The sequence below is a fragment of the Myotis daubentonii genome, chromosome 1 (genome assembly GCF_963259705.1).
Source record: "Myotis daubentonii chromosome 1, mMyoDau2.1, whole genome shotgun sequence".
Lineage (NCBI taxonomy): Eukaryota > Metazoa > Chordata > Mammalia > Chiroptera > Vespertilionidae > Myotis > Myotis daubentonii.
The window spans coordinates 179,432,042-179,452,673 of record NC_081840.1 but is presented as its reverse complement, the minus strand read 5'-3'; the positions used below and the strand labels follow the sequence as shown (position 1 = coordinate 179,452,673).

Genomic DNA, 20,632 nt, shown 5'->3' with positions numbered 1-20,632 from the left:
GGCAAGGGGCTGATCAGGCGATTGGAGGGTGATGGGGGTCTACGCCTCTGGCCGAGGCATCAGGCCTGGGCTGGGGGCAGAACCAGCAATCGGAGGGGTCTGGGGGTCCCCTGCCCAGGCCTGATGCCTGGGCCAGAGGCATCAGGCCTGGGCTGGGGGCAGAACCAGTGATGGGGGGAAATGAGGGTCCCCTGCCCAGGCCTGACGCCTCTGTCAGAGGCGTCAGGCCTGGGCAAGGGTCCGATCCTGCAATTGGAGGGTGATGGGGGTCAACGCCTGAAGGCACCCAGTATGTGAGAGGGGGCAGGCTGGGCTGAGGGACACTCCCGCCCCCCACACCCAGTGCACGAATTTCGTGCACCGGGCCCCTAGTATATATATAATGCTTTTTTATCCCTTCATCCGTGGGTAGATGAGAATTGGGAAGTTTCACCTTTGGGCTGCTGTGAATAATGCTATGAATATAGATGTATAAATATCTGTTCAAGTGTCTGCTTTCAGTTATTTGGGGTATATACCTAGGAGAGGAACTGGTGGTCAGATGGTAATGCTATTTTTAATTTTTTGAAGAAACATCATGGCAGCCTTACCATCTTACATGCCCACCAGCAAGGGTTTCAATTTCTCTACATCCTCACAAACCCTTGCGGGTTTTAGTTTTTTACCCTAATAGGTACAAAGTGGTATCTTATAGTGGGTTTGTTTTGTATGTCCCTAATGATTAGTGATGTTGAGTATCTTTTCACGTACTTATTGGCCATTTAAAAAAACTTCTTTATTGTTTAAAGTATTACATACGTCTCCTTTTGCCCCCATTGATCTCTCCCTAGCTGCTCCCACCCCTCAGCACATGACCTCACCACCCTACTATCTGTGTACATTGGTTATGCTTATATGCATGCATACAAGTCCTTTGATTGACCTCTTATCCCACTTCACCCTCTCCCCTGCCTTCCCTCTGAGGTTGGATGGTCTCTTCGATGCTTCTATGTCTCTGGATCTATTTTTGTTTCAGCAGTTTATGTTGTTCATTATATTCCACAAATGAGTGAGATCATGTGATATATATCTTTCTCCAACTGGATTATTTAGCTTAGCATAATGTTTTCCAGGTCCATCGATGCTGTTGCAAATGGTAAGAGTTCTTTCTTTTTTACAGCAGCGTAGTATTCCATTGTGTAGATGTACCACAGTTTTTTAATTGATTCATCTGCTGATGGGCACATAGGCTGTTTACAAATCTTAGCTATTGTAAATTGTGCTGCTATGAACATAGGGTGCATATATCCTTTCTGATTGGTGTTTCTAATTTGTTTGGTTATATTCCTAGAAGTGGGATTACTGGATCAAATGGGAGTTCCATTTTTAATTTTTTGAGGAAACTCTATACTATTTTCCACAGTGGCTACACCAGTCTGCATTCCCACCAGAAGTGCACAAGGGTTCCTTTTTCTCCACATCGTCACCAAATCACTTGTGATTTGTTGATGATAGTCATTCTGACAGGTGTGAGATGGCATCTTACTATCATTTCGATTTGCATCTCTTGGATGATTAGTGACTTTGAGCATGTTTTCATATGTCTCTTGGCCTTCTGTATGTCCCTGAACAGGAGTGGTGAAAGTAGGAATTCCTATCTTATTCCTGTTCTTAGGGGAAATGTTTTAGTTTTTTCCCATTGGGTATGATGTTGGCTGTAGGTTGTCATATAAGGCTTTTATTATGTTGAGGTATGATCCCTCTATTCCCACTTTGCTGAGAGTTTTTGTCAAGAAAGGGTGTTGGATTTTGTCAAATGCTTTTTCTGGATAGATTGATATGATTACATGATTTGTGTCTCTCAATTTATTTATGTGATGTATCACGTTTATTGATTTTTGGATATTGTACCAGCTTTGCATCCCTGGAATAAATCCCATTATTCATGGTTTATGATCTTTCTGATGTATTGCTGGATCTGATTTGCTAGAATTTTGTTGAGGATTTTGGCATCTATGTTCATCAGGGATATTGGCCTGTAAATCTCTTTCTTTGAAGTGTCTTTATCTGGTTTTGAGATTAGGGTAATGCTGGCTTCATAGAAAGACCTTGGAAATGTGCCTTCCTCTTGAATTTTTTTGGAGTAGTCTGAGGAGGATAGGTTTTAGTTCTTTGAATGTTTGATAAAACTCCTCTGTGAAGCTATCTGGACCAGGACTTTTGTTTGCTGAAAGTTTTTTGATTATTGCTTCAATTTCATGAGTAGTTATCAGCCCATTCAGGTTTTTTTTATTCTTCCTGATCAAGTTTTGGAAGATTGTATTTTTCTAGGAGTATGTCCATTTTGTCTAGGTTGTCCAGTTTATTGGAGTAGAGTTGTTCATAGTATTTTTTCATAATCGTTTGTATTTCTGTGGGATCGGTTGTTATTTTACTTCTTTAATTTCTGATTTTATTTATTTGGGTCCTCTCTCTTTGCTTGTCGGTGAGCCTGGCTAGAGATTCACAAATCTTGTTTATCCTTTCAAAGAACTAGCTCTTGGTTTTATTGATCTTTTGTATTGTTTTTTTGTCTCTATGTCATTTATTTCTGCTCTGATCTTTATTATTTCCTTCCTTTTGCTTACTCTGGGCTTTTCTTGCTGCTCTCTTTCTAATTCTTTAAGTTGTAGGGTTAGATAATTTATTACCAGTTTTTCTTCTTTTATGAGGTAGGCCTGTAAAGCTATGAACTTTTCTCTCAGGACTGCTTTCACTGTATCCCATAGATTTTGGATTGTTGTGTTTTCATTATCATTTGTTTCCAGGATGCTTTTTATTTCTTCTTTGATGTCATTGGCAACCCAATCATTGTTTAATAGCATGCTATTCAGCCTCCAAGTGTTTGATTGTTTTTCATTGTTTTTATTGTAGTTCGTTTCTAATTTTATGCCATTGTGATCTGAGAGGATGCTTGTTATGATTTCTATTTTCTTGAATTTGAAGAGAGTTTTTCTGTTTCCCAATATATGGTCTATCTTTGAAAATGGCCAATGTGCACTTGAGAAGAATGTATATTCTGTAGCTTTAGGGTGAAATGTTCTGAAGGTGTCAATTAGTTCCATCTGATCTAGTGAGTCATTTAACATTGCTGTGTCTTTGCTGATTTTTTGTTTAGAGGATTTATCCAGTGGTGTCAATGGGGTATTAAAGTTTCCTACTATGATTTTATTGCTGTTGATCTCTCCTTTGATATCTTCCAGAAGTTTTTTTTATGTATTTGGGTGCTCCTGTATTGGGTGTATATATGTTAACCAGAGTAATATCCTCTTGTTGAATTGCTCCCTTTAGTATTATGAAGTGGCCCTCCTTATCTCTTGTTATGGCTTTCACTTTGAGGTCTATTTTGTCCGATATAAGTATTGCTACCCCAGCTTTTTTTATTTTTCATTTTCATTTACTTGAAAATTTTTTTTCCATCCCTTCACTATCAGTCTGTGTGAGTCCTTTGTTATGAGGTGGGTCTCTTGTAGACAGCAAATATATGGTTCATGTTTCCTTATCCATTCAGTTACCCTATGTCTTTTGATTGGAGCATTTAATCCATTTACATTTAAGGTTATTATTGATAGGTACTTGTTTGTTGCCATTTTTATTCTTTATGCCCGTGTTCCTTCTTCCCTATTTCTTCTTTGTACAGCAGCCCCTTGAGCATTTCTTGCATTGCTCTTGGTGATAAACTCTCTTAGCCTTTTTTTTTTCTGTGAAGCTCCTGATTCCACCTTCAATTTTGAATGATAACCTTGCTGGGTACAGTATTTTTGGTTTAAGTCCCTTGCTTTGCATCACTTTGTATATTTCATTCCATTCCCTTCTGGCCTGATGTGTTTGTGTTGAGTAATCAGTTGATAGTCTAATGGGAGATCCCTTGTAGGTAACTTTCTGTCCCTCTCCAGCAGCCTTTAAGATCTTACTTTCTTGTTGATGTTTGCCAATTTAATTACAATGTGTCTTGTGTTGCTCCTTTTGGGTTCATCTTATTTGGGACTCTGTGTGCTTCCTGGACTTGAGTGACTTTTTTCTTCCCGAGATCAGGGAAGTTTTCTCTCATTATTTCTTTAAATAGATTTTCTATTCCTTGCTGGCTTCCTCTCTTTCTGGCATCCCTATTATGTGGATGTTGTTTCATTTTGTGTTGTCCCAAAGCTCCCTTAGCCTCTCCTCCTGCTCCTGCTTTTTAAGTTTTTTTTCCCCAGTAGCTGCTCTGCTTGGGTGTTTTTTCTATCCTGTCTTCTAACTCACCAATGCTTCTTCTAGTCTACTGTTGAACCCTTCCAGTGTGTTCTTTATTGCAGCTATGTCATTTTTCATTTCTGCTTTATTCTTACACATGTTGAATTTGTCTTCCATCCTTTTCAGCATCCTTATAACCATTGCTCTGAATTCTTTATCTGACAAATTACTTGCCTCCATTTTGTTTATTTCTTTTCTGGTGATTCCTCCTTTTCTTTTGTCTGGGGATTGTTTCTTTGTCTCCCCATTTTTGCTATTCTTTTTTTCTCTGTATTAGATCAAATTGCTATGCCACCCAGCTTTTTTTAGTTTGTCTTATATAGTAGATCTTTTGTGGGACCCAGTCGTTCAGTCTCTCAGGTATTCTGGGCTGGGTATTTTAGGGATGCCCCCTACTTAGGATATTTGGGTTCTCTTGGTATGGTTGGGTCTTGAGTGTTATTATCTCATTTGCGGATGGAATCTCCTCTCATGGTGTCTGGTTATGTGGCTCACTCTCTGCCATGTTGACTGAACAGCACAACATACAACTTGATGAGACACGACACAAAGGGAACAAAACACGAATGTACTCATGACACCAGTAACCCCAATAAAAGTGACCACCAGAGAAGAGAGAATTAAGAGAAAAGAGAGCAAAAATGATATTGAGAATAAAAAAGGTAAGAAGGAAAAAATAGGGGAGAAAACACCACAAAACAAACAAATAAACCAAAAAAATGCCAACAATAAACACCCAGAAAAAGGGGGAGACAGAATCTATAGAGGCAGAGGTTATATACAGAAAGTAAGGTTAAGGAATTGGATGAATAGAGGAAGGACCACAGTTCAGTATGGAGAAGGTAGAGAGAGAACGAGTGGATAAGAATAAAATAAATAAATAAATAAAATAAAACAAAAAAAATTTTAATTAATTTATCCATTTATTTTTGGAAAGGGAGAATAGAGGAGAGAGCAGATAGGCTTGAGTTTAATGAGTGGAACTAATTAAACAATTAAGAGAAGAAGAAAGCATGAGGGGAGAGGAAAAACAAAAGCATAAAAAATTGACTAGTGAAGAAAGAAAAAAGAGAAGCATTCATGGACTTCGAGTAGGGGAGAGGAAATTAGATATATGAGTAAGTCAACAGAGACTACAATAATAATAACACATCAATAAAGCAGATAAAGAAGATCAATTTTTAACAAGGGATAAAGAGAAAGGAAAGAGAAGAACTAAAGTGGGGACAGGAGAAGAGAAAACAGGATGAAAAAGAGAGAAGTGAGGAAGAAAAAGGTGGAAAAAAGACAAAATAAAATAACAATAAAAAATAAAAATAGAATAAAGAAAAAAATGAAAAAACAAACAAAAATATAGAAAAAAATTGTTTTTAAAATAAAAGTTAAAAAATTAAAAACTGAAGTGTTGTTCACTTCAGCTGAGTTTTAATGTTCCACGGGGGCTGGGTTAAGACCACACTCTTCTGTTCTGTCTGCCTCTTCTCAGTTTCCTGTTAGGTAGTTTGCACTGTGTTGAAGCTCCAAGCGATCCACCACTCCTCTGTGTCTATCTCCACAGCCTTGGCTGCAAGCAGGCGGGACCAATCTGCCCTCTTTGCCTGTCTGCCTGCTGTCAATCTTAATCACTCAAGCGTCTGTTTCTGACAGGATGTTAGATGGGAGTAGTGCTGTCTCGCTTTCCAGGACTGAACCACCCCTCTTCAACCCAGTCCCTGAGGGCTCTTTGGGGCTATTCAGAGTCTTTGTTTCCTTTGTAAAGCTCAAGGTGTGGGCTGGGTGTGGCTGTATTAGTTGTTGGGAGGGGCTGGCTCTTCAGGAGAAAAATGGCTGCTTAGGTTTGGAGGATCACAAATGCCTCAGTGCCAGATTCCTGGTCACTTCTTCCTGACCCACTCTCCTCCACAGCCTCTCCCCTGACTCCACAAATCTGCACCTCTATCTGCACCACAGCCTCAGGTGAGTGTTTGTAATTGAAAGGTCCTGTGAACTGGGCGTAGGGAATAAAAGCAAAGACAAACCAGAGGCAAAACCACCACACAACTGCGAGTTTCTCCCCCACCTCTACTCCGGCTCCACACTGCTCAGGCAGCTCTTCAGGCCACCTTTCTGGGTGCAGCCTCTTATGACTGTGGACTTAGGTCTAGATTCCCCAGCTGCCAGCAGCCCTGTGGACTTCCTTTCCACAGTTGGATGTTACGCCTGTTCCCAAGGGACGCAGCCTTGGTGCAGTGCAGCTTCCTCTTGGTCCAGTGGTCTCGCATCTCTCTCTCCAGCCCAGATCCCTGATCCTACCATTTTCCAGGTGTTCTCTGCCCTTCCCGGCTGCAAACTATCTCACCAACTGTGTCTAATTTGCCAATTCTGAGCGGATGTTCTCTGATTTAGTTGCTCCTTCTATCTGCTCCAGACAAGGCGCAGGACATGTCTGCCTATATAGCCACCATTTTTCCAGACTTATATCTTCTTTGGAGGTATGTCTACTCATGTCTTCTGCACATTTGAAAATTGGGTTGTTTTCTGTTGTAGGAGTAGGAGTTCTTTATATATTCTGAATATAAATCCCTTATCATATTCGTGATCTACAAAATTTTCTCCCATTAGGCGAGTTGCCTTTTTATTCTGCTGAGAGTGTCCTTTGATGCACAAAAATTTTAAATGTGGATGAAGGCCAATTTATCTATTTTTTTTTTGTTGCCCATATTTTTGTGTTCTATCCAGAAATATCACTGCCAAATCCAATGTCATGATACTTATAGTTTTCACTTCTCCCATTTAGGTCTTTGATCCATTTTGAGTTCATTTTTATATATGGTACAAAGTAGATTTGCTGGCACATGAATATGCAGAACCATTTGTTTAAAAGACTATCTTTTCCCCCACTGAATGATCTTGGCACTTAACAGGCTCTTTTGCAGAGCAAAAGGTTTTTAATTTTGATAAGATGCAACCTACCATTTTTTCCTTTTATAAATTGTGTTTTTTGATGTCAGGCCTAAAAAGTCTTTGCCTAGACTTTGATCTTGAAGATTTTTTCCTATAGTCTTTCTAAAAGTGTTACAGCATTACATTTTACATTTGAATTTATGACCTGGTTATGTCTTTTTAAACTATAGGTCTCTATTGTCTTTTTGAATTGGGTTAGACCCTAGACAATTTATAACTCATTTTCACAAGGATCAGGAAATATGTGACACTAAGTCAATCTTCTGAAGTAGTAAAGAAATATTCTTATAATGAAGAAAATATGCTTTAGCCATAATATATCCTAGCACGCCAGGTTCTTTTGGCATCTGACCATTATGAGCCTAAGAACCGAACAGTGTGTGTGTGTGTGTGTGTGTGTGTGTGTGTGTGTGTGTGTGTGTGTAGATGGGGAAAAGAGCTCCCTTACCTACTTCACCTCCCACCCACCTAAGAGTTAGTATGAAGACTAGAAGATCCAAGTAAAAATTTCTTTCAGGACCAGTTTCTGGTTTGTTAACCTACCAACGCCCCATCTGACATAACTTGGTCTTTTTAACTTCTTTCTCCTTCCCTAGTAGGACTGTGTTAACCAAATAAGGGGATTCTGTTACATATACTTTTCTTGTCTAAAACATTCTATGTATCCTTCTTTTGCCCACACTCATCTAATAATGTGACCCAAGAACCCGCAGTAGAGAAATGACACTGATGTGCTTTCTGCTCTCTGTGCTGGAAGAGGATTCCTGGAGGGGTCAGGAGATGACCATTTGATTAAGTTTGGTTTCATAAGACTCTGACTTGTCTGGCTTGATGAGTTGAGATATTTGATTGGAGTACCTCGGCAAAGAATAAATTAATAGATCTATTTATTTAACTCTCTTCACTGCCTCAGTATTACCTGAGAATTAAAACTGAGAAATGGTTCTTTCTCCTCTATCCTTCCAGGCACCATTAAAATAAACTTGTCCATTGCTTCCAGTCACATTAGAAAGTGTCACCCAAACTTTACCTACATTTCCTAGCAAGGACAAGTTCCGCTCTTTCCCTGAGCAACATCAGCATGGTACCTACCAGCTAACAGTACCTTTTTCCTTCCCTTTTTAAGGAAAGATGGGCAGAAGGAAAAAAACACTCTACTTTTAGGATAGTTTTTTTTTTTTAATTTATTTCTTTTTAAAATATATTTTATTGATTTTTTACAGAGAGGAAGAGAGAGGGATAGAGAGTTAGAAACATCGATGAGAGAGAAACATCGATCAGCTGCCTCTTGCACACCTCCCTACTGGGGATGTGCCCGCAAGCAAGGTACATGCCCTTGGCCGGAATTGAACCTGGGACCTTTCAGTCCACAGGCCGATGCTCTATCCACCGAGCTAAACTGGTCAGGGCTTTTAGGATAGTTTTATCTTTGCATTCTGAGTTATACTTTTTTTTTTAAAAAAAAATATATTTTATTGATTTTCCACAGAGAAGAAGGGAGAGGGATAGAGAGTTAGAAACATTGATGAGAGAGATCGATCAGCTGCCTCCTGCACACCCCCTACTGGGATGTGCCCGCAACCAAGGTACATGCCCTTGACTGGAATCGAACCTGGGATCCTTGAGTCCACAGGCCGACACTCTATCCACTGAGCCAAACCAGTTCGGTATACTTCTTTTTTATTCTGTGTAATACTTACTCCATTGATGTTAATCTCCCATTAATATCTCACAGTAAAATACTTAGGATAATTGTTCCCATGTCCCAAATGGTAAACTACATCTGGAACAATGTCACCTAATGAGTTCCTGGCAAAAGGAGGGAAAGAGCCAGAATTGCATAAACCTTCTTGAAAGGATTCTGGCATGTAGCTGCAGTTTGGAAGACTCTTCTCCAAATGGCATCATTTATCCAAATGATTTGCAAAGCTGTTACCCAGATGGTCAAATCCTCCCAGAGAGCCAATACTGCTAACCCTTTGTATATTCCTATCGTGTGTTCTTTTCTCCCAATAGATATCAAAGTTCGAGTGATTTCACTCTCTGACACCCAGTCTGTGGCAGGAGTGTGACTGCACAGTGTGAACTCCCCAACACAGAGGCAGAGGCTAGAAATCCCCGTCTGCTCCCACTCCCTTTGTGACCTGCGTCCTCCAGGCTCTCATCCTTCTTCGGAGACAAAATGAACTGCATCAAAGGCTTGTGGTGGGTCCCACTGCTGACGGTTTGTTCCCCTGGAAGTCTCCTAGCTGCAAAAGCCCAAGAGAATACCTGGCCATTTAAAACTTACAATCGCATGGAAGCAAACAAAGTATTACTATAACCCACATTAGTTCAACACCTAAGACTCCAATTACTGTAATTGATTTGAAAAGGGGGTCATGATAAAGTTGAGGTCATATAATTATTCCTAATTTTATCATCAACTTACAAACAGATGGTTCTTACAGTATCCTATCTAATAATAGACAAACATGGTAATTAACCATACCTCCACTACGCTTCCCATGGGCTACAGCAAGATATGCAAATTAACTGCCAACAAAGATGGCGGCCAGCAGCCATGCAGCTGAAGCGAACAGGAGGCTTGCTTGCTCCAGTGATGGAAGAAGCCAAGGTTCCCCGCCTGCTGTGGCCTGGCTCTGAGCTCAAAAGCAACAATGTTGCAATTATAGAAGCTAAACAAACCCCAGATACCTGCTTTCATCCAGCCATGGCCTCAGAGCTGGAGCTGGCTCTCACCTCCAGTGACAGCTATAGAAGGTAAATAAATCCCAGAATAAAAAAAAAAAAAGGCTGGGAGCTTCAGTCGCCCACCAGCCTGAAAATGGCCCTCAGCCCCTCACCCAGACTGGCCAGGCACCCCAGTGGGGACCCCCACCCTGAAGGGGGTGTGACCAGCTGCAAACAGCCATCAGCCCCTCACCCAGGCTGGCCAGGCACCCAAGTGGGACCCCCACCCTGATCCGGGACACCCTTCAGAGCAAACCAGCCAGCCCCCTCCCATGCACCAGGCCTCTATCCTATATAGTAAAAGGGTAATATGCAAACTGACCCTAACAGCAGAAAGACTGGGAATGACTGGTCACTATGACACACACTGACCACCAGGGGGCAGACGCTCAATGCAGGAGCTGCCCTCTGGTGGTCAGTCACTCTCACAGGGGGGAGCTCTGCTCAGCCACAAGCCAGGCTGATGGCTGCCACTACAGCAGTGGTGGTGGGAGCCTCTCCTGCCTCCTCAGCAGCGCTAAGGATGTCTGACTGCAGCTTAGGTCTGCTCCCCACTGGCAAGTGGACATCCCCCGAGGGCTGCCGGGCTGCCAGAGGGATGTCTGATTGCCATCTTAGGCCCAATCCCCCGGGGAGCAGGCCTAAGTCAGCAAGTGGTCACCCCCGAGGGGTCCCAGACTGCAAAAGGGCACAGGCCGGGCTGAGGGACCCCCTACCCCCGAGTGCACAAATTTTTGTGCACCGGGCCTCTAGTAAGCTAATAAATCTACTGAAGTCAAAGGATACAAGCATACTGTTACCAATGATAATCCTTAAAGACAAACTTTCTAATCTGCCAGGCAATGATAAAACTCCAATTTACAAATGGAAAAGTAAAGCTTATTGATCATCTTCATTTACAGCTTTCAAAACTTTATTAGTGAGAAACCACTTACAATAATAACTGAAATGTCACAAAAGTTAAGAACATTTTCTGGGGCTGGAAAGAATTTGCTTGTTCGGAATTAGGAGTTTGTAACCCCCAGGGTGATGGTGAGAGACAGCAACTGTTCATTGACTCTGGAGCCAGAATACCAGGGCTTGGATGCCAGCTCTGCCACTTACTAGCTATGTGACCTTGGTTAAGTCTTCTCTGTGCCTCAGTTTCTTTATCAGTAAAATGGAAATAATAACAGTACCTATCTCATAGGATTTTTATGATGGTTAACAATACATTGAAAGTGCTGATGGTACCTAGCATTTTGCGGCTTTTCAATAAATGTTAACTATATTCCACTGCAAGTGATGTTTGGGGTCTTCATTTTGTAATTTGTCAGAAAATGAGCTCTCTACCACAGCAATTTTTTATTCTGTTGGCAGAGCCAGCTGGAATAGAGCAGGAGAGATTAATGAGTCACACACTAGTGGTTAGGATTGTCCCAGTGTCTGTAAACAAACAGCATCCTTGATTTTTTTTTAACTTTCTGGGAATCATAAGTTATTTTCCATGTGTGTCATGGGCAAATAAATGTGAAGGGCTTATATTATTTTGTAATTCATTTACAATTATAAGTAGTAATGCAAGGACTATGTGTTTTGTTTTGTTTTGTTCCTAAAATATTTACAGGCTCTCAGCTATAAAACAAGAGATCTGCAACACAACCAGCTCATTATGCTGACAATTAAATTTTTGCTTTCACTGAACCCTAAGTTTGGGAAACACGATAGTTTGAGTGACCTGGTGTCACCCTAAGACTATATGACTTTCTCTAACCAGACAGGTAGGAATAATATTATTTAATCTATGAGGTCAATTTTGCTTCAAAATAATTTTCATGAACACTGGCAAGAAACAATAAATTAATAAAGGATTTCTGTAAAATATTACCATTTCCAAAAGAATATGATGGTTTCTAAGTAGAACCAATAGTGACTGGTTTTCCCCCAATGCTTTCTTGATTTATAAAATCAATCACCTTCATTCAATTGACAGATGATTTGTAGGGATACTTTCAAACTGCCCAAAGGATTATTTTTCTCAGAAACAGATGGAATACACTGTCCTCACACCATTCATGGAGTAATCCCAGAAGAAGTCCCTTCTACCAGTACTTGAATTTTATAATATCTTCTTAGAGTTTCTATGCCAAGATCCTCCTCAGAATCCATTTATATCTTCAATAATATTAAAAAATATTCCCATACGTGGCAAATATAATTGCCAATCCAACAGCCTTTTTTCTCTTCTTAGCTAACAGAATCTAGTTTTATTCAGGACAGCTATGTTTTTAGCCCAAGGGTATATGTCATAGCTGGTCTAAGCCAATCATAAGTATCTCATTTTCCTTTGTTGAGTATCTTTCCAGACTCCTTTGCACTTGCCTATGAGATGCAAGGGGATATCTATTGAGTAGCAAGGGAAGGGTTTACATCCCTGATTATGAAAAACCTCTTTTCTTCCCACTCTCCTCCTTTTCTACTTGGGATGCTGTTGTGAAAATATTGTACCTAGTATTATGGCAGCTATCATATCACCATAAGACAGCAAACATGCGGACCCACAGCCAACACACTGAGAATGGCAGAGTAGGAGGGAAGAGCTGCCTCCTTGATAACACCATTGAGAAACAATACCAAACTCCCGATGTTGTGAGCCCCAAACTTCTTGTAATGTGAGTCAATTAAGTCGTTATTGCTTTACTACTGTAGGTGAGTATAGCACCAAAATCCGTTCTCTCTTCTTCCATTACAGCTGAGCAAATAGCTACTCAACTACACTATGATTAGCAGTCTCCCTTTCAAATAAATGTGGCTCTGTGAATAAGTTCTCTCCAATCAAATGTGAGTGAAGGCCCATATGATAATAGTATTATATATTATATCGGAAAAGGTCTCTATTTTCTAGAGATGCATACTGAAGTATTTAGGGGTCAATTGCCTCAATGTCTAAAATTCACTTTTAAAAACTTCATTAATGGGGTGATGAAAAAGTTAGCAATAGAGTGGCAATGATTACCCAACATGATAAATATAATTAATGCTAGTGAATTGTACACTTAAAATGGTTAAAATAGCAAATTTTATTATATATATTTCACCACAAATAAAAAAAGTAAACACATAATCAACAAAGAAGTTCTACATCACACCATTAGGATATCTATTATCAAAGACAATAAAATCTAGAAATTAACAAGTGCTGGTGAGGATGTAGAGAAATTAGAACCCTTGTGCTCTGTGGCTGGGAATGTACAATGGTACAGTTGCTATGGAAAAAAAGTATGGTGTTTCCTCAAAAAATTAAACAAAGAGTTACCACATAATTCAGTAATTCTATTTCTGGATATACACCCGTAACGATTGACAACAGAGACTCATAGAGATATTTGCACATCCATGTTCATAGCAGCATTTTTCAAAATAGCCAAAAGCTGGAAGCAACCCAAGTGTCCATGGACAGAAGAATGGATAAACCAAATGTGGTATCTACATACAATTTAAAACAATAATAGCCCTGATCAGTGTGGCTCGGTTGAGCATTGTCCCAATCACCAAGATGTTGTTGGTCTGATTTCTTGTCAGGGCACATGCCCAGGTTGTGGGCTTGATCCCCAGAGGGGGTCATGTAGGAGGCAACTGATTGATGTTTCTCTCTACCTCTCTCTCTCCCTTCCTCTTTCTCTAAAATAAATAAATAAAAATAATAAACACAAAGAAAATGTCTTACAAAAATCTGGTTTGTGCCAAGAAAGTACCTTGATTCTTTCAAAGAGATGAAAAAACAAAATAGTCACCTGATTTTTCTGACTTGGAAGACCACATTCCTATTGAACCTATCCTATATAATAAAAGGCTAATATGCAAATCGACTGAATGGTGGAACGACCAGTTGCTATGATGTGCACTGACCACCAGGGGGCAGATACTCAATGCAGGAGCTGCCCCCTGGTGGTCAGTGCGCTGCCTCAGGGGGAGCGCAGTAGCGGTGACGGTAGCCTCTCCCGCCTTTGCAGCAGTGCTAAGGATGTCTGACTGCCAGCTTAGGACATCCCCTGAGGGCTCCTGGAATGAGAGAGGGTGCAGGCTGGGCTGAGGAATTCCCCCTGAGTGCACAAATTTTCGTGCACCAGGCCTCTAGTCTTATATAATAAAAGGCTAATATGCAAATTGACTGAATGGCAGAACGACCAGACTCTATGATGCACACTGACCACTAGAGGGCAGATGCTCAATGCTGGAGCTGCCTCCTAGTGGTCAGTGTGCTCCCACAGGGGGAGCACCACTCAGCCAGAACCTGGGCTCACAGCTGGTGAGTGCAGTGGTGGTGGTTGGAGCCTCTCCCACCTCCACAGCAGTGCTAAGGACCCCTCAGGGGATGTCTGACTGCCAGCTTAGGCCCGCTCCCTGGCAGTCGGACATCCTCCAAGGGGTCCTGGACTGCGAGAGGGTGCAGGCCAGGCTGAGGGACCCCCCCCCTCCCACCACCACCACCAGTGCATGAATGTTGTGCACTAGGCCTCTGGTAACTTCATAAAAAGAATTGAAAAGGACCTGTATATTAGTATGAATTGGCTGTTCTTTGTTGTTTTTACCAAGGAGTTATAAGAAAGAGACTAGCCCAGGTCAGAATAGACTACTTTGCAAAGAGAGATGTAAAAGTAGAAGAGTTTAGAAATTTTGGGCTCTTAGCTTCTCCACCTCAAACAGCATGGGATTAGAGATGAGAAAAAGCATGTTGCCTTTCTTCCAAAGTCTGTGGTTTCAGAGGCCTCAATACAGCTGCCATTACATTGAGAGAGAAGCATGGAGGGCATGGAAGCAAAGAAACAGAGCAGGCTCGAGATCCATGTCTTGGAAAGAATTTTGGGAGAGATTGCTGGCATGTGACCTGTTTGCATGTTGAAAGATGAGAAGCCAGCTGAGTTTCTGAGGAAATTATATTAGCAAAGCCAATAAAACTTGTGACTGCTGTACTCTCAGACTTCCAGTCTGCACGAATAGGCAGTGGGCTGTAAAACCTGGATAGCTACCAAGGGAGGGCCCCCACTTCAGATTTAGCTAAAGAGGAAACTGAACAGAACAACCATTCCCCAAGGGCAAGTTCAAGGGGCAGACAGAAGCATTGACACGGGGCCCCCCTAAAGGGCAGAACCAGGGTCTAATCAGGGAACCTCCTCCTCTGCCAGGGCAGGTGGCCTTCCCGCTCCCCTAGGACCCCAGCATCGCTGTGGGCCAGGAGCTGCTGTGTGCATGTCTTTCTCCTCTTTTTTGAATGGGAGTTTTAAATGTGGTTTTCTACTTCCTGCTCCACCATTGAATATGGAGTGTGTGTATGAGTATAGAAATAGAGATAATTTCCTTTTTAGTTCAGCGATTGCCAGACCATTAGGCCACATCCAAATCGGATGGAGAGGACTGTGCATTACCCAGAGACCATGGCTTTCAGGTGGTGCATTTACTGGATGGGCTTGTCTGTCTCCCTTGGGATGAAGTGTGTTTCATGTGTTAGAAAGAGGGTGTTCACTGACTCCTGGTAGCCAGAAGGACTGACTGTGCAAGACTGTTACCAGTCTATGAAAATCCATTCTCCTCTTCTCCCACTGTGTTAGAAGGATAACAGTTAGCTTGGCTGGCATAGCTCAATGGTTGAGCATCTACCTATGAACCAGGAGGTTGCTGGTTTGATTCTTGGTCAGGGCCCATGCTTGGTTGGGGTTCAATCCCCAGTAGGGGGCATGCAGAGGCGGCCGATCAATGATTCTCTCTCATCATTGATGTTTCTATCTCTCTCTCCCTCTCCCTTCATCTCTGAAATCAATTTAAAAAAATATTTAAAAAGAGAAAGAAGTATAATAGTTAGACATTTGGCTGCCCAGCCTCCTCTGCACTGTGAAGTAGCCATAAGTTCCTGCCAATGGAATGTGAGCAGAAGAGACGTGTGCCACTTCCTGGCCTGGTACACACACCTCTCAAACACAAATTTCCTATGGGCGGCAACGCCAGTGACCAGAAGAAAGAATCTGTGCTGAGCTCGGGCTGGCTGTCATGAACCCCTCCTCCTCCACTGATATGGGTCCCCCACGTGGACTGCTACATGAGGGAAAAAATAAACTGCATCTTTAAGCCACATAGTTGCTTAAACGTTTACTCTAGAGATTCAGATGCTCTGTTAGCTACAGCCCAAACATCTGATCTGATACCTCACATTAGTCCCTATAAAAATGACAAAGTTGCTCTGCTCCCGAGCTACTTGAGAGGTAAAAGGATTTTTAAAAATTTTCCATTACAGTTGACATTTAATATTATTTTATGATAGTTTCAGGTGTACAGCAGAGTGTTTAGACATTTATATAATTTATGAAGTGATTCCCCCTCCCTCCCCATAAGTCTAGAAACATCTGGCACCATACACAGTTACTGCAATATTATTGACTACATTCCCTATACTGTCCTTTACTATTTTGTAAATACCAACTTGTACTTCTTAATCCCTTCACCTTTTTCACCCAGTCGCCAACCCCTCTCCCATCTGGCAATCATCAGTCTGTTCTCTGAGTTTATAGGTGATAATAATTTACAGAATCAGATGATACCAAAAAGTGCCAAGTGATGAGGAGGTTTCTCCAAGCGCGTGGAAGTACTAACCAAGAAATGGTTTCCTCACTTAGCAGTGACCAATCTTTGACATATAATTTCTACATATAATATTTACAAAGGTTTTATAACTATACAAACATAGCTTTTCCCTAAAGAGCTAGCTATATTTTACAGATCTGAAATAAAATGAATACTCACAGCTATCCCTTCCCCCCTCCTCCCAAAAAACCCCCAAAAAACAAAAAACACAACTCACAGCATCCTGGGAGGTATATAAAAGCTGGGTAGTGGACTGATTTTATTTTATAGATGACAATGATGTGATTACTCCCAACATGCCTGATTCAGCAGTTCTAAAGAATCTTTTCTAGACCCTTTGCTGTATGCAATTATTTCATGTGATTTCCTATCCCCAAGGCAAAAAACAAATACATAAAAAAACCTGTAAAGCAGTCAGACCAGGAGCTCACCGAAAATGAAACCCTTGTGCCTGGAAGTCCCTTGTCCTCAGCTTTGAAATCACAGCACAGCGACCTTTTTTGGCCCACAGTCCCAGCATTAAGTGCCAAAACAAACAATGACTCATCATGACGCTTGCTGGCTGTCTCTCGCTAGACTCTGACACCAACACCTCAAGCCTGGTTCCATGAAGAGAAACAACCAAACCTGAAACCAAGTAGAGCAAACAAGAAATCCCCCATGGACTGGTAAATCCACTAAGTTCAAGAGATGGGGATCTGAGAAGGAAATTCAGGCAGAGTCCGATGTGGCTATGAAATGCTGGGCTAATGCACATCAAACACCAAACACTGAACTTGGATCTCCTCACCCAACAAGCTGGCAGCTGCTGAGTGGATGTGTTTCACCAGAGGTGATGGCCCAAATAGTAACTTTTTCACTCTCGTTATTGTGGGTTCATGAGCACATGCCCTGGATCCAGAGTCTCTGGTTTCAAATCCAGGCTGTGCCACTTAGTTGCTGGACGATGCTGTGCAAATTGCTCAACCTCTCCAAGCCTCCGTTTTCTCATCTATAACTCGGAGATCATCACAGTACCTACTTCATAGGGCTTCCATGATGATTAAGTGAATTAACACAAAAGGCTCTTCGACAAGCATATGGCACGTGCTATTATCATTCATTGTCTTTACAGTTTCAGACACACACTACTCAGTGTAAATCCCAGCACAATACACCAACATGATTTTGTACATTGAGAGGGGAAATATTTCCTGATTAAGTGGAAAATTAAGCTGACGGCTTCTGGAAGACCTTCATTCTAAGCAGCTTTATTTTACTTCTTTCTAAAAATATTTTTATTGTTATTTAGAGGGAGAGGAAGGGAGAGGGAGAGAAATATTGATGCAAAAACGAAGCATCCAAAGGCTGCCTCCCGCACACTCCTTACCGGGAATCAAACCAGCAATCTTCTGACGCCCACCTGAGCCACACCAGCCAGGGCTGACGCAGCTTTTCAGGAAAACATTTCATTTAAAAATCTGGACCTTCTCTCTTCAGTTTGCTGTAATCTACATTCACTGGGTGGAAGTTGGATTGATCATTGGGAACTAGTTTGTTCCAGGGTTCTGGGTTAGTTTTTCCATCCCAGCAAACATCTGGATTGAATAATGCCAGGCGTAAGATATGCAGCGCTGCCCCAGAACCTTCGGCTCCAAAAATACAAAGAGGGGGGTGGAGCTTGGATGCTTCCCGGCCTGAGCCAGGATCTGGCAGATGATGGCTGTGACTGAGGGCTGGGGCCTGGAGGCAGAGAGAAACAAAACGGTAAGGCCCGGAAGCAGGTAGTCTGTTCAACGAGCATAAATGGCCGTCTTCATATCGCTGATGCCCATCCCATCTGCGGTCCCGAAAAAGACTGCAGATTTATCCTAGCTTAACGGTGCCTGCTTAGGAATTCAGTGAGGAACCCGGGTATGACCTTGTCCAAAGACATTATGCTGATGACTTCTTTGGAAGGACAAACACAATACAGGAAATATACCAGACCAGAGGTTGCTTTGCGGGGTCCAGACTGGTGCTGAAGAAGGTCGTATGTCACTGTATCCTCCCCATGCCCAGAAGAACTAAACAACACCTGACCCCGAACTGCCCCCAACACTCAGAACCATTACATCGCCCAAGTGAAAGCCCCGAAACCGGGCACTCCAGGCACTCGTAAATGTAGTTAACTGCCTTCCACACAGCTGGTGAAAGGTGACCTAAGGCAGTTCCCCATCTCCTACAGTTCCCTACAAAACACCACCTGGAACAGACCTACTATGTGTCCATCTTCTCTATCTTCCTCCATCCCTACTCCCCACAGATGATGTCACTAGGTGTTCATGTGAAGCACTCAGAAGGCTACAGGATACAACTAAGGATGTGCCTGCAGAATTGGGAACAAAATTAGGGAAATCAGTGAAGGTGGCTCTAGTTAAGCAGTAACAGCATGTAATGCATCTGAACGACTTCCAGGTCTGCTGCTAAGAGGGTGGGCACGTGTCGCATGTCTCAGCAGGGACTGGTGTGAAACCGGACTTGTAAACAGCCCAGTGTGCTGGCCCACATTGTGCCCACAGGTGGCTCCAAAGGCTCCAGGGTCTTTCCCAGACCAAGGATGCACTGGCTCTGTTCCTGGGTTCCCTCTTCCGGACACTGCCATCCCCATCCATGTTCTGAACACACTTCTCTCCCAGAGGAGTTCTCTGATTGGGACTTGTGACCCAGCCTGGTGTGCCCTGTTCTTATCTCACCAAAATCCACAACCGACCAAGGCCAAACAATGCGGAGAGATCGCAATGTTAGAGATCCTTAAAATGGCTGACGTGATGGGGTAAGCTCCAGTAAAACATCACAGAACACATTCTGGAAATCAGCTACGGGTCAGCAGTATCCTCAATTTTATTTCCTGATGAGTCCAATGACAGATTGACAAAGATAAAGAGATGCTTCTAGGTTTCTCTGAGGCACAAAAAAAGTTTGGCATCTTAATATGTGAAATCAAAATGTGTACTGTTCTGAGAGGTATCAGATAGACAATTGTGTGACCCTCAGCATTATACATAATGTTCAAAGAATGAAAGGAAAGAGTGGGTTGGGTCAAAATTACTTACTTTATCAAAACACAGCTAAACCATAACCATAATTCAAAATTAGGTTGCAGAAGATAAAGTTATCTCAGAAGTACCATTTTCTCCTTTGATTTTAAAAAAAACAAAACACACACACACAGAAAAACTAAAATCTATTTTTTTTCCTCCTCCAAAGACATTCATTTAGGTACACACAGTACATTTCTAAAAAAGAGAAGTGTGTCCAGGGAGCTCTGCATTTCACCCTTTTGCTGTGAATGAATAGCCCATTTCTTTTAAATTGCACACAAGTTACTTGCAGCTTTCTCTAGTGTTCCTGAAAACTACCCAAGTAATTGTCTTCATTATTATGTTTTTCCTTATTTATATACCCACTAAAAAAACCGTGCTTATATTCATCAACAAGTATGGACCAAGTGCCTTCCCTGGTCAGGTATTGTACTGGGTAGGGGGGAAGATACAGTTATAAAGAGACAAGGATTCTGCCCTCAGGTGCCTAGAGGAAGGGACAGACACAATGAAATAATTACCAATACCAATGTAATAACCTTCACAATACAAACAAGCTCTATCCAGGCCAAAGCAAGGTATGCATAACCCCACCCGAGGAAGCTGAGAAGAGATTTCTAGAGGAGGTGACATTTAACACAGTCTTGAAGGAATTCACCAGACAAAGGCAAAAGGGCATTCTGGGCAGAGGAACAGCTTGAACAAAACCATGGAAACCCGACTGGATGGTGAACCCGTTTACCAGTGAAGAGGATTTCAGTATGGCAGTGGTACTGGGGGAGCAGGAAGCCAGGCAACATCCCTGGAGACACTTGTATCCTGTACCAAAGAATAGGGACATACTAAAACAGATGAACTCAAGAAATATGTATGGGGGTGCGAGGTGAAAGCAGAAAGAATTCTTGATACATTTCATTTTTCCCCCCCTCCGTCCTCCTCCCGGCCCCCTCCCTCTTAATCAGATACATTTCATTCTTGAAAACATAGCTGAGGTGGTGCTCGCAGTACGCACCTATCCATGAATAGAA

The 20,632-nt window shown here is 42.0% G+C and overlaps 1 protein-coding gene and 1 pseudogene across 4 annotated transcripts in view; both read right to left on the bottom strand.

Annotated features, from left to right (window-relative positions):
• Positions 1–20,632, bottom strand: part of TMEM150C (transmembrane protein 150C) — a 90,283-nt gene that overhangs the window by 31,802 nt on the left and 37,849 nt on the right. For 2 of the 4 annotated variants that reach the window (XM_059667242.1, XM_059667251.1), the window contains exon 1: positions 17,912–18,011. The exons of the other annotated variants lie outside the window; for them this stretch is intronic. In XM_059667242.1, coding sequence (XP_059523225.1) covers positions 17,912–17,994 — 83 coding nt within the window. In that variant the 5' untranslated portion in view covers positions 17,995–18,011. Of the gene's footprint in view, positions 1–17,911; positions 18,012–20,632 lie in introns of those variants that run through there. 4 annotated transcript variants of the gene reach the window in all.
• LOC132217169 (cytochrome c oxidase subunit NDUFA4-like) lies at positions 17,995–18,314 on the bottom strand (annotated as a pseudogene).